A 14,117-nucleotide genomic window follows, 5' to 3' on the forward strand; every position below is an offset into this window, starting at 1 on the left:
TTGGGTGTGGAGGAAGGTGAAAGGGAAACTCACTTGTCCCATCTCTACGCGACAGAGAGGGACTGGCAGATCTAGGGAAAAGGAAGTTTGGAAGGCTTCCCACAGCCCTGCCTGGAAGAGCGGGGCGACACCGCATCACTGTGAGACCCGCCTCAGACCCCGCATTTTCCCTCTTGCCAAATGAAACTTCCCCTAACACTTCTCTTGGAGTTTTAGCTACAGATGCACATTTGGCTTTGAAAGATACATATGCCATCATCCACTCTCTTAAATGAAACAAAATCTTCCCACCCCACAGAGAGCTCTGGGGCAGCCAGAAATGCTTCGAAGCTACAAAACTGGCTTGGTGTTTGTTTGTTCGTTCGTTTAAGTACCAGGGAAAGCAAAGGCTGCTGTTGCTGCTGCTAATAAGAATAATAGCAATAATAAAACATAGCTTAAAAAAATCACCTGGGACCCTAACATTGCAAAGACATAATCCACTGGATACCAGTTTGCCCACTGCCCGAAGCCCTTCTTAAATTCTGGGTGCACCTCCTGGGTGCCCCAGGGAAGAGGAACAAGAAAGCCATTAGGTTGAGCCTTTGTGGAGGCGGGCAATTTCTGCTGGCCTGAGGTCTGCAAAAATGGAGGCACCTAGCACTTGGGGGCCGCCTGGCCCTCATTAGGTGGCTTGAGGTGATGAGAGGCCCTCGGTCCTCCCAGGCATCTGCTCCTCTTCCGGGTTGGCTGGGGGCTCCCAGGGGCCGTGGCCCGGTTTGGGGGAGGGGTCTTACCGTCCAGGCCGGGCGGCACTGTGCCCAGGGGGTAGACGCCTTCCTTCACGTGCACCAGCAGCTCCTCACCTGGCTCAATGTCCTTAATGACTTTATAGTAAATCTAGGATGGAGAGACCAGAGAGAAAGGGTGAGTGTGGTGTGTTGGTGTCTGGAGAGCCTCTCAGTGCACACTCAGCCCTCACACTGTGGACGCAGCTCGGCCTGCACTTGATTTTCCTCTAATTGCCACCGAGAGGGTCCCCTCTGGAACTTTTGCAGAGTATGTGCAGAAGGAATTGCGTCCCCTTTTAATTTGCTTTATTGGGTTTTAGGATATTCATAAAGGGGGTGGCCAACTAAACAGGTAGGATCCACATCAAAGTTCCCAGCTGGGGGTGTCCTGGGGGCACAGCAGAGCCCCGCTTCCACCAAGAGCCCGCCTGGGTGGGTTCTCAAGTTTCTTTTGTTCCATTTTGTGTATGTAAGTGAGACCCGCTTTGCCAGTGGCGGTGGGGGAGGGGGAGCTCAGGGTGTGGAGTGAATCTGGTTGTTTCTGAAAGTGGCCATGAGCTGCGCCTGGCCAGTGAGTCAGGACATGGGGCTGCGGTTCTCCCAGGAGCGGGGATGCCACGAGCCAGGAAGGCTGGAGTGGGCAGGACTGTGTGCCCACTGTCAGCTTGGCGCCTTGCTGCTGACCCCACAGGCGGGAGTCTGGGATGCACGACACCCTTGAGAACTGGTGGGCTCAGGTAGATTCTGCAGCCTGGTCAAGCCCTGGGGGCGAGGGGGCCTCCATTTGGAACTGTGCTCACTGAGCAGTGCTGTTGGGGGCTGTGTCACTGCGGCTTGCCAGGGGCCTCCTGAAAAGAGGAGGTTGTCTTGGGGTGTGGAAGTGGTGGTCGAGATGAAGAAAATTAGCAGTTCACAAAGGGGAGGCCGGGCCATCTGAGGCCTGGGCCAGGGCACGGGCCGTGCCGCCAGCACAAGGAACCCTGTGTCTTCGGTCCGGGAGTGTCTGGCGGCAGGTGTGTTTCTCTTGGGGGAGTCACTGCCCACCCTGCACATGTGGGTGTTTGAGACTCTCTTCTGATCACAGTAACTGGGGGGCTTCCGGGGAACTGCAGGCCTGGCCGGAGGACTGGCTGTGAGGCTGGGGAGAGGCCCAAGGGAAATCCACCTGCCCCTGCGAGACCTGGGGCTGAGGCTCCTCCAAGAAAACGGAGTGGGTCTAGACTCAGAAAGGGAAGGGCTCCCAGGGATTGAGGGGACGTGGCCATCCTTGTGGGTGACACTCCCATCCCCACTGACCATCCTGTGTCAGGCCAGGCTCTCCAGCAGCTGGACCTGGCTGGGATCTGTGGCTGGACACAGCTGGGCACCCCCAAGACAGGGCTGGGTGTGGCCCCTGCATGCTCCTCCCCCATGTCCCCCACGTTGTGAATTTCACTACAATCTGCCAGTCCCAACTGACTCCAGAATGACACCAAGGAACTCTCAAAAGACACACATAAGTCACAGCGTGACGGTAATGCCCAGTGTCTGCTACTCCCAAGACACCCAGACAGGAACTGCACGAAGGAGGACAGGCAGGTGCACGGCCTCTGTCAGTAGTGTGTGAAGTTCCCTTATGGGGCGTCAGGTAAGTTGCTAAAATTATGAGGAGATGTAAAAGTGGAGATGAGAAACTGGCCCATGGTAACTTCTTCAATTAAACCCATTATTATTAGGACCCCAGTTTTATATCATCTTATAAAAAAAAAATCACACTGGCTGAATCATTGTCTCTTTTTTAAAAAAGAAACTTGAGCCACTGTATTAGAAAATCGGGCCCAAAGTGCGGGATGAGAAGCGCCAGCTGGGACAAAGCCCGGGTGACCCTCTGAGCGGTGCCGTGAGTGGCACTGTAGCAGACGCAAGTGGAAGGGGCTGCTGAGTGACTGCCCGGCCTGGCTGATGCCCCTGGGGCAGGTGGCCTGGCCCGGGCCCTGGGCAGGAGAGAGGAGGGTCAGCGGGCGAGGCTGAGGCTTCTCGAGGGGTCCCGTTAGAGGGCAATGTGGACCCTGGCCGCCCGCCCCTTGGCTCCACTCCAGGCCGCACCACCCACCCCACCCACCACCTCCCTCTCCACCCCACCCCCGTCGAGGGTCCTGACGTGAGACCTCGGGCAACCTCCCGCACTCCCCGCTTCTCGGCTCCGCTCCATTGGCGGGCAGAGGGCTGGGTGGGCGGACAGGGGCTGGGCGCGGCCCTCCTGGATCCTCCGCCTGGCCCCCTCCGAGAGCCTCCGAGCCTCCCGGGATCCACACCCCAACCCCATCCCCTCTCTGCAGGCCACAGACACTCCCAGGACGCCGCCCGGACTCCCTTCTCTACACACCGAGCCAGATCTCCTGGGATGCCCCCCACCGCAGCTCCGAGGGCGCCAGGCCTCCCTCCTCTGATCCGCGGGGCTGCGGAAGGAAACCCCTTCCCCCACCTCTTCCCCCAATCCGAGGGCCCCCGGTGTCTCCTGGGACCCCACCCCGGCTCCGAGGGCACCAGACTTGCCGGGGGACCCTCCCCTCCGGCGCGGACACTGCCCTGGAGCCGCCGCCGCGGGAGGGTCTAGCGCGTCGGGCCGCGGGCTCCCCCTCCCTGGCCCTGGACCTGCAGGAGGAGGGCGCCTTGGCCATGGGACTTGGAGCCACAGTCGGAATTAATCGCTATTACTGCTGATCGCAGGGCCCGAGGCGGGGCGGGGCGGGGGTGGGGGTCCCCGACCTGCCTCCAACTGCTTCGGGGGTCAGAGGTGAACGGGAATCCGAGCAAACTTTTCCACACTCGCTGGCCCCGCCCTTGCCAGCGGCGCGGAGGTGCAGACAAAAGCTGGCTGCGTTTTTACAGCCTGTCCCCGGTGTCACAAAGGCCTTATCAGCCAGACGCGCCGAGAACGCCACTGTTCCTGGCCGGCGGGGTCAGGCGACTTCCCGGGACAAAGACCGGGCCGGCCGCGGTGGGAACCGGGCGTCTGCGGACCCAGCCTGGGCCGGCTCCTGGCTCGAGAGCGTCACAAATTGCGCATTTACTGACTGCAGACCCCTTCCTGCAGGGCTTGTCATAAATTATGACTGCAGCTCCCTACACATTCCTGCCGTCTGCTTATAATCCTCCTTTCCTCGTGAGACCCGCGGTGGGTCCTGCTCAGACCCTGCTAAGTCAGCATGGTGGGAGAAGTCTGTTGAAGCAAAAATAAAGTCTGGAGCCTCTGATAGCCTTTAGCCCCCAGCAGCGGCCTCAGGGAGGACGACTGGCCGCCGGAAAGGAAGAAGAACAGTATATTTGCTTAAGCGACAGCATCTAGGCATCTATGCCTTTTTATAAACACTCGTCTCCGCTATGCTGTTGAAGCCGTGCCTAAGTCCCCGGGTTGTGCTGCACGGGCAAGGCTGGAATTTTCCCTTTGGTTTAAGGATCTGAGAGGGTGGGGAACCCTTTTAACAACAGCTGAGTTTACTAGCGCCAATAAATGTCTGCTGTAAATGGCTTTTAAAAATAATGATGCCAAACAGACTGGATCTGAAGTTAAGTCCTTGTTCCAACACTTCAGGTTCTCTTTGTAACAACAATGACTTGACTGAACATGGGTGAACAACACGAAACACAGGTCCTCGGAATTCAAACTGTATTTAGCATGACCCTGCCTATTTTCTCCCCCTTTTATCACTTTCCAGACACAAAGAGGCGGCTTCTTGTAGGTAAGTGGACTTCTGGGGCAAATAAATGGCCACGTTCTCAACAGAAGGCAGAGAAATTGCCCGAGAAGAGCCTAGAGTCAGCCCAGGCCACGTTCAATCAGACAGAGCCTTTTATGAAAATTAGTATCATTGCTCCCAGCAATATTCTTTAAGACACAGAAATCATTTACATTTACAATGGCTGCCAGCTTTGGGATACCTTCTCCTTACAGGTCTTTAAAGAAAGTTTTTAAAATATCAAATCAATTCACAAGAAAAGAGACGACTTTCGAATATGAAGCTCTTAGTGGTACGGTTCCCATTCCCGCTTAATCATAGAATTTAACAATACAAATAAACGAAAAACTCCATGCAAATTCCACCAGGTGGGAATCACCGGACTGCAGACTAAAAGGAACTGGGTTGAATCTGAGCAGCGGCCGTTCTTGTTTACTCTTTCCTGGAATAAATGAATTTTTTCCATCAAGCGAACTTTTGGGCTTTCTTGTCTCTTTTTGACCAGCGTAATAAACTTTAAAGGCAGGCTTGAATCAAGTAGGTGAACCCTCCTTCCGTGTGCTTACTGGAAAAAACTCAATCGCTCACCATTCTGGATTTCAGAATTCAACTGTGCCTGAGTTTACTGTGCGAGAGGCTTTTCTCGCAAAACACGTGAAAGCAGCCAGTGGAATCGGAATTCTTCTGAAACCATTTCCCAAAAGCAGATTCCCCTGGTGACCCGGTCTGCCTCTCACCTGGCCTTGGGAGAGAGAGAGGACGTTGGGCTGAGGTTCGTCCCCTGCAGTTTGGTTTTAGTGGAGGCGGCTGGGTCTCAGTGCTGCTCCCGGCTTCATTTTAACTCCTTGCTGTCTCCACACGCTGTGAGTGTGGGAAAGCGCTGTGATGATCCCCGAGCCCCGAGGCCGGCCCAGGAGCTGAGCATGTCGTGGTGATGATGCCCTAAGCGCCAGCAGGGGCAGCACCCCGATTTGCAGCGCTGGGGTTTGGGCAGGGGTCTCCTTTCTCCCTACCCTGTGCACGCCTGTGCTTGGGAGCCTGCCTCTGGCCGGCCTCACTTTCCGGCTTCCTCCGTGCTGAGCGGCTGGAGGAGACCACAGTCAGGCTCCCAGACTATAGACAGTCCTATCCTCTGGCAGAGCGAGGAAAAGCCCGCTGGAGTCCCGGGCTTCGCCACCTTCCTCTTGTCCTGCACATAGCTGAAGCATTTTTATTAAGCCTAAGTTTTATAATTGTGTGGTGTGCGATATGCCGTCACCATCCCAGCGACCCAGACATGAAATAAAACTCTGTGTACACTTATCTGTTTCTTAGTTGTGTGGTTTGGATCTGGATTATAAAAATATAAATGACGAGTCCACAGTTAAATTACCTTGATCATTCTTAAATAGCTTCTTCTAGTAAAGTGAGCCTGTAACGAGCAGGAAAGGAATATACAAATCCTGACAGGTGGTTTGCGTAGCAGTTCAGACGGCACAGTTGAATTTAAACCTTGTTCTTCACCGAGAAGAGGATTCTCGGTTTGTTCCAAAGGGGGCCCTGTAAAATGGGAATCAAAGCAACCTGCATGTGTTTTGGAGTCTTTTGTAAGCTGGTTATGAAATACCGAAGGAGCCCCCTGCCCTCCTCCTGCCCATTTCAAGGGGGTAAACTGTGTCGCATGGTGGGAGGCTCCTGCCTGCCTTGACCAAATTAACAATCTATGATTTTTAATTTAAAAAAAGTGTGAGGATGGCTCGGGCGGTGGCTCACGCCTGTCATCCCAGCACTTCTGGAGGCCGAGGCGGGCAGATCACCCAAGGTCAGGAGCTTGAAACCAGCCTGACCAACATGGTGAAACCCTGTCTCTACTAAAAAATACAAAATTAGCCAGGCATAGTGGCAGGCCCCTGTAATCCCAGCTACTTGAGAGGCTGAGACAGGAGAATCGCTTGAACCTGGGAGGCGGAGGTTGCAGTGAGCCGAGATTGTGCTATTGCACTCTGGCCTGGGCAACAAGAGTGAAACTCTGTCTAAAAAAAAAAAAAAAAAAAAACACTGTGAGAGATAAAAGCAAAGGGAATATGAACATGTCTGGGGTCGGGGCAGAACAAGATGATGGGTGTTGGATGCCCTCTGTTTCAAACCGCAACCCTGACAGGGCACACGCCCAGACAGAAACGCGGGACCCGGGTCAGAGCCCAGGACAGCAAAGCAAAAGAGAAATGCCCTCCGCCGACCCGAGAGACACCTGGTTCTCATGAACAACCCGCGTGGGCTCTTGTCCACGCGGTGCTGCCTGGCCACCGGCGGCCACTCTTCTAACACAATGCCTGCGTGGAACACACTCTGTGGAGGGGCTGTGCTGCTCCACGGTGGGCGCCGGGACCCCTGCTCTGCCCCTGGAAGGCCCTGGGGTTTTGGGGTTTGTCTGATGCCCAGGCAGCCCCAGGGCGCTATGCAGATCGGGGCTGCTTCTCTCAATCCAGGGGTGCTACAGGTCGTTTGAGAGCCCTACAGCCGTTCCGTGGTACGCTGGGGGGCCCGCACCCCTGAGTCCGGCTCCCCGACATTTGTGTTTGACCTCAGCCCCGTCCCCCACCATCTTCAGCCCCGCTAGACAGTTGACATCCCACCACCAACATTCTTGCTCTATTGAGGCAACATGAGAAAAAGATAAACCAAAAAAACAGAAAGCGCCGGCTGTGACAGCTCCTCCCTGCCTCCCGCATCCCCCCGCAGGCGCTTCATCGCCAAGCTCTTGTTTTCTTTCTTCACGTTAAAACAAATTCAGGAACTGTCCCTGTCTGTGTCTCCTGAAACATTTCAAACCAGCTCATTTGTTCATAACTACAGGAGAAAGAACCACCCAGGGGTGATCTGAGTGTCTTGATTTTTCCAAAAGGGAAAGTAGGAGCCAGAGGGTGGGGGTGGGGGGGCGCACCCCCAGAAAAGTGCATGGAGATTCCCGAGGGCCCCTCTGTACCTTCCGCTCATGCTCGGACGAGGCAGCAAGTCAAAGTCCCCCACGACGACTTCCGACACCTCAGAGCCCTATCTCCCTTGCAATCTGATTGCCCCGAAAGTCCCAGGGGAAAGGCTCGGTCCCCGCAGCTGTGTGCAGGGATGTTTTGCTCCCAGCAGCTCCCCAGAGAGCCTGCGCCGCTTCAGGAGCAGCGGGACCCTTGGCCTCGGAAGAGGCCAGTGTGCCCTTGGCCGTGATCTGGGGCCTCCTTGTGCAAGTAGAAAACCGCAAGTCCCCTTTTGGGCAACAGGGCCGGGCCCAGGAACAAATTCATGGCCCAATGTGGCCTCTGGCTCTGCTCGGCTCTCCCATGAGCCATGAGGAGGGCTGGGATAGGCCTTAGAGAAGCAAGGGCCGGGGATGGGCCCGGTCACCTCTCAAGAGGTCCCCTGGGGCCAGGAGGGGGAATCTCATTGCCAGATGAGAATGTGGAGGTGGGGCCCACAAGCGGCCCCCTCAGCCCCACGCCGTAGGGATAGCTCTTGTTCATGGAGAGGATTCCCATGGGGCCTGAGATGGGGAAGGAACAGGATGCTGGGCCAGCCCCGCCTGGGAAGGAGGGTGTCGGGGCCTCCATGCCTCCCTCAGCTTAGCCGGTCCTGCCTCCGTCCATGAGGCACTGCGAGGCGGCAGGGCAGCGGGGAGCCTCTGGGGAGGTGCTGGCCGGTTGCTGAGCCTTTTCAAGCTCCGGGGCTCACATGTTCTCAAGCCCCTGTCTCCTGCCTCTCCCCAGTGGCTGCGGAGGAGCACATGGCCAGTCCTCTTTTGTATAGGGCAGGTGTCTTGGGGCGTGTTAGAGGATGCTGGGAGAGGGACACGTGGTCAGTGATTTGAGCAGGCTTCTGAGCAGCCAGAATTGGGTCCTGGCCAGACAGTCAGAACCGGGCCTGTGGGTGCTGCACCGCCCAGCTCAGCAGGTGCCCTGGAGCGCCCCAAAGCATCAGCTAGAGCGCCAGTACACTGCATGGAACCATGAGGGATGCGGGGGTGGCGTCCGCCCCCAGACCCCATCTGAATGCACAGCAACCCACGTCCAGTGAAGGCCAGGAGGAGCCCGGGATGGGCTGAAGGAGGTGTGTGACTCCCCCGCCTCCAAAGTGCCCCTAAAGTGTGGGTCTCACCCTAAGGACATAGGAGCACCCTGGAGGCCAGGCCCCAGAGTTTGCTTAAGTCCTGGCTGCCAGTAGCAGGAGACTCGGGGGGAAAGCCCCAGCCTGGGTCCCCATCTGAATATCGACCTGAGTTTTCAGTTCAGAGCGGCCTCTCTCCTCAGCTCAATAGAGGAGCTCATCTCTTCTGGGAGGCTGTGGCTTCCAGAACTTTCTTTTTAGGACGTTTACACTGTCTTCTGCCCTAGTCTCCTTTTTCCTTTGAAAATGGGGGCTGAGGTCACATGTCTTGAACCTCAAAATGATGGTGATGCTTTTCTGACCGAAGTATTTTCCCTGCCGAATACCATTTGGCAAACTCGACGTTGTTTTACGGAGCTCGGATGTTCAGATATGGTTCCTTCCCTTCTGTGTCTGTGCTGTATTAGAGGTGGGGGTGTGTGTGCAATCTTGAAAGAGAGAGACAGAGAAAGAGAGAGACAGAGAAAGAGAGAGGGAGAGAGGGAGGGGAAGGGAGGAAGATTGTTCACTTGTGTGTGTTTGTGTGGGGGGGTGGTGTTCGTAAGTACCAGGAAATCCTGGTGGAACTCCTGGCATGGTGGAAATCTGAGAAATGGCATTAGTATCATGTGATGTTTCCTTCTCAGAGAGAAGTTGTTAAAAGCTTTTAAAAAATTCTTGGCTTTATTAATATTTCAGGGCAGTTTTTATTTTAGCTCCGCATAGGGTCAAATAGGTTGCTTTGCAGGAACCCACGTTCCCGTGGTCAAGGCCAGGGAATGGAAATGCTTTCTGCCGAGGCCGTGCGGCCGTCACAGCGCGCGAGAGGGCATTTAAACACTAGATTGAAATCTATTATATCCCTTTCAAAAGGCATTGCTAAAAGTCATGTCCTATGAGAGTCTATGGGTTTCTGAGAGCAATTTTTCATATTTGTAGTATTTAAATCTTATTATTATTCAAAGGAAAATACATTCCACACAATGCTCATTTTCGTTTGATAACTGAAATTCACGGTTGAGATTTCAGGAGAAGAAGCTGCCAACTCAGCCACCTCACTCCCCGTGCCTGGGCGGCGAGTCTCCTCCAGCCTCTGGCCGGCTCCTGCTTTCCCGGGCATTCCAGCCACATGGCTTATCCAGCTCGGAGGTGCACCTTTGCGGGGACATGGGCAGGAGCGTTGGTGGCCCTGTAACACCCGACGTCACCGGCTGTGCTACCTATGAGGGTTGCTCTCAAGAGCAGAGGGCTCCTCTCCCTGTCGGAGGGGAAGGTCTCACAGGGGGGTTGAGGGGGTCGGAAATGCCCCGAGTGGAGGAATTTCTCTCTGCTTTGGGCCATTTTGGTGTTGCATTTGCTTAAATGTGCATTTCGAGTTCCCTCTGGGTTTGTGGCTTTAATTCAGCCTATGGACCTAAAACAGAGAGAACGAATCCCTTGAGGCGGTGTTGGAGAGAGCCATCTGGCAGGTCAGGAGGTATCTGAGGAGTTTTGACATTATCTGTGGTTTGGGTAATAGCGCCAAGTATGTTTCTGACTCTAGGACGGAGCTTTGGAGGAAGTCGGCACTGTGGGATGACGGCGGGGTAAAGGGAAGGAACGGATCAGGATTCAGGATCATTCTTCCATCCTGGCAAAAAGGATTTCTGTCCCCTGGTCCTGACCATGGAAACACAGTTGGCTGCAAAGCAGTCCATTCCTTTTGGACCTCATGTGTAGCTAAAAGGAAAGCTTCCCCGAAATATTAATAATACAATGAAGATTATTTTAAAGACAGGCTTCTCTTTGAGATTACACGTTTGTTTTTTAAAAAGCTAGACACATAAAGATACCCACTTTACCGCTTAAGTTTAGTTCAAAAGTTCTAATAAACATTTATTTCTTAAATAAAAGAAATCTGGGCCCTTCATTACTGTAGTTTGCATCTCACAAAAGCACAGCCCTGGCCCAGCCCCGCGGTGCCCCTGCCCGTCAGCTTCCCAACGGACGACTAAGGACACACTCTGCAAATCTGAGCCCCAGAAGGGGACGGAAAGACCGTCCTTCTATGAGCCTCAAGCCCAATTTTCCTTCACTCCAATTTCACTTTCATCTGGAAGAAGGAAAATTTTTTTTTAAGTTCTGCTCTTATGTTTATGATTATTCTTTTGCTTCATCTCTGTATTTTTTTTCAATCAGAAAAAGTTATTTTCAACATTTTTGGCTCTAACTGAAGGCCACGGAAGTCCTGGTAGAGTAGATTCATGTCCCCATCCAGAAAGAGCTTGTCCAGCGGAGCAACTGCTCGATGGAGATTCTGCTCCACAGCCAAGGGGACGGCAAATGAGGGAGAGCCCCTGGCAGCCAGCCGGGGCCTGCGGGACCTCCCTGGAGTTTGCTCTCTGCATTTCTTAATGCAAAATTGTTTCTGTAAAGTCGAGAGCCTTGAACCACTTTCAATGGCTTGCACAGGCTACGCGGGAATGTTCCGTGACGTGGTCTTCACACACATTTTTCACAGCCATGGGATCCTTTTTTTTTTTTTTTCAAATGAAATCTCATGTATGACCCCAAGATATTACAGGAAAAACCAGACTACTGTGATGTAAGGGGCCGGGGACCCCGGGCACCCCGAGGAACGCACGGTGTTGAGGATGCAGGCGGAAAGTGCCGCCCGGGAGGCCTGGCTCGAGAGTGAGAAGGGCCTCCAGGGGCCACTCGCAAGCTTGAAATAGAGAAATCCATGAAGCAGCGACCAGCTCTGGGGACACGGTGCCTTCTGGAGTGGAAGGAGACTCCGCGTCTTCTCCCCTGATCAGCCTGTGGGTCTGGATGCCTGTTCTGGTGGTGGTGTGGACCAGCCGTGGAGGTCAAGGATCCAGGGAGCTTAGGGGGGTCCTCAGCCCCGAGGTGGCAGGGACGGAAGCGAAGGTGTCTCTTGCCTGGTTCGCTGCCTGCAGGACAGGGACTTTGTGCCAAAAAGGCCAAGGCCTTCAGCAGGCTGGTCAGAGGCCCCGGAGGCTCTAGGAGGCCCCTGAGTGGCTGCCTCATTGGCCGGTGCGGACTCTTCGGAAAATTTGGTGAAACAGCGCCATTTAGATGGATTCTTTCAGTGACTGTTCCTGCTCTATGCTTCTCCCGTGTCCTTCAGGGAAGCGGCATTTGCAGGAAGTGTGGACCCTGTGATCCGCGGTCCTGCCTGCTTCATTGCTCTTTTCCACCTGAACCACCATCTCGGGGTTCAGGAACTGCCAGCCTCAGGCAGGGTCCCTGAGCAAGGCTCCGATGGAGCCCTCCCGGGGTGAGTCAGCTCCCCGGAAGCCAGTGCTGGCCGAGCACCAAACAGCACCCCCACTGCAGGCCAGGGCTTGGCAGATGTCCCCAAAGAGGCTCAGACAACCCTTGCCTCGGCACCTCCACCAATCTTGGTGCCACATCCTCAGGGACAATCCCAAGAGGCAGAAGCCCCCGTTATGAGCCCGGACCTACCTGCTCACTGATCTGACACATGGTGAGGTTCTGGTCATCGCAGGAGCACGCCACACGGATGTACTTGAGCCAGCTGCCAGCCCCCGCCTGATTTACATCCACGCAGAACTTCTCACTGCCCAGGTCTTCGGAGATCTGCTGGGAGGAAAGCGAAGCGGGAGTCAGAGGTGCCCTGTGTGTTGGAGTCTGCACACAGCCTCTGCCCACCCAGAAACCTGGCTGTTTGGGCTCAAGTAGGAAGGCAAGTCGGCGTCCAGACCTCAGCCCACCCTCCGGGCATCAGCGGGGCTCCCAGCCCACCCAGCCTGCCCATGCCCGGGAGTCTCCAGGAGTCTCCAGGAGCCCAGCAGAAAGGCAGGGAATGGCCTTTTCTTTCCTCACCGAGCAGATCACTGCCCTGGCCCGGCGATAAAATGAGCCTCCAGAGTTGCAACCCCCACCCCCGCAGCAAAGCTGACCCACGTGTGAGAAGGCAGGGACTGCTGCATCTGGGAGCAGAGCCCTCTGCTAAGGAGCTGGGGCGCTGGGCTAGAGAAAAGCGTGTCTGAAGGTGAAGGTGTTGCTGGGTGTGCATGTGTGTGTGCATGCTCAGGGCAGCCTGCACATCACTCTGAGAGTAAGAAAAGCATCTGGTTTCCTTAAAGCTGGAGAGTTTCAGTTTGACACCCAGCAGCATGAAGACGCCTAGCTGTTCTCACCACGCCCGCAAAGTCACACGCGCACCAACTTGGCTTTACTTTGTTGTCACTGTTGCCTCTGAACGGGCAGAGTGGCAACCCCTAGGACTTTTCTTATTTGCTGTGACCCCCACTCCTCCGAGGACCACCGATGAGGAGACCTGACCTGCTGTCCACTGTGGAGTGACGGTGTCCCCTCAAAAAGCCTGACCATGGGTGGCGGCTGCAGGCCCCCCAGCCTCCCCCACTCTGGCCAGTAGCTACTCTGGGTTCTGAATTCAAACCAGCAGCATCTTGGGCAAGCTTCCTGGGCAGCCCAGCCCAGACAGGGCAGGAGGGAGGGCAGGGGGCAGGGGATGGGGCCACACTACACTCAGGTCCCAAAAGTAGAAAGGCTATGTCTCTGTGGGCAGGAGTGCCCTTGGGCAGGTGTGTCCTGCTGGACAGGTGCATATGGGTGGGCAGGTGTGTCCTGCTGGACAGGTGTATGTGGGTGGGCAGCTGTGTCCTTGGGTGGGTGTGTCCTGGAGGGCAGGTGGGTCACGGTGGGCATATGTGTCCTTGTGGGCAGGCGTGTCCTTGAGCAGGTGTATCTGGGTGGGCAGGTGTGTTCCTGGACAGGTGTGTCCTTGGGCAAGTGTGTCCTTGGGCAGGTGTGTCCTGGTGGGCAAGTGTGTCCTTGGGCAGGTGTGTCCTTCTGCAGGTGTGTCCTGGTGGGCAGGTGTGTCCTTGGGCAGGTGTGTCCTTCTGCAGGTGTGTCCTGGTGGGCAGGTGTGTCCTTGGGCAGGTGTGTCTTTGAGCAGGTGTGTCTGGGCGGGCAGGGGTGATGGATAAGGGAGTCACAAGGACCCAGGGGAGTCAGGATGAGACAGTGACCTGTCCAAGTGAAAACAGTGGAGGCTGACTCTGGGCACCTCAGATGCTCAGCATGCACTCTCCCGGGTTCCTAGCCATTTCGGGCCTGGTGCTGGCTGACCCTCAGATGCTCGGCATGCACTCTCCCGGGTTCCTAGCCATTTCGGGCCTGGTGCTGGCTGACCCTCAGATGCTCGGCATGCACTCTCCTGGGTTCCTAGCCATCTCGGGCCTGGTGCTGGAACTCTTTTGAAAAGTTAAACGTCGGCACCAATCAGTGGGGAAGCGTGTGGTCCACGTGCCCCGGTCTCTGTGCATGGCGTTCCCTCTTCCCCTGAGGCTTCCAGGGAAAGTTGGCCCCCAGAGCACAGCAGAGACAGGGAGAGGGCCTCGAGTCTCTTTCCTGTTCCACTTGCTCTCAGTCTCCTTGTTGACATCCACCACCAAGCTGGGGTTCCCGACTAAGGGTTTCCAGAGGTGCTGGGTGAGATAGGTTGGGGTGCAGGGTGGGAGGT

General features: G+C 55.5%; 1 protein-coding gene across 1 annotated transcript in view; it reads right to left on the minus strand.

Moving 5' to 3' along the window:
- Positions 1–14,117, minus strand: part of PRDM16 (PR/SET domain 16) — a 372,677-nt gene that overhangs the window by 39,116 nt on the left and 319,444 nt on the right. Inside the window, exons 4-5 of the mRNA XM_063602269.1 lie at positions 12,071–12,205; positions 777–879 (exon numbers count right to left, since the gene is read on the minus strand). Of these exons, the coding sequence (XP_063458339.1) occupies positions 777–879; positions 12,071–12,205 (238 nt within the window). The remainder of the gene's footprint in view (positions 1–776; positions 880–12,070; positions 12,206–14,117) is intronic.

This window comes from Pan paniscus, chromosome 1 (assembly GCF_029289425.2).
Source record: "Pan paniscus chromosome 1, NHGRI_mPanPan1-v2.0_pri, whole genome shotgun sequence".
NCBI lineage: Eukaryota > Metazoa > Chordata > Mammalia > Primates > Hominidae > Pan > Pan paniscus.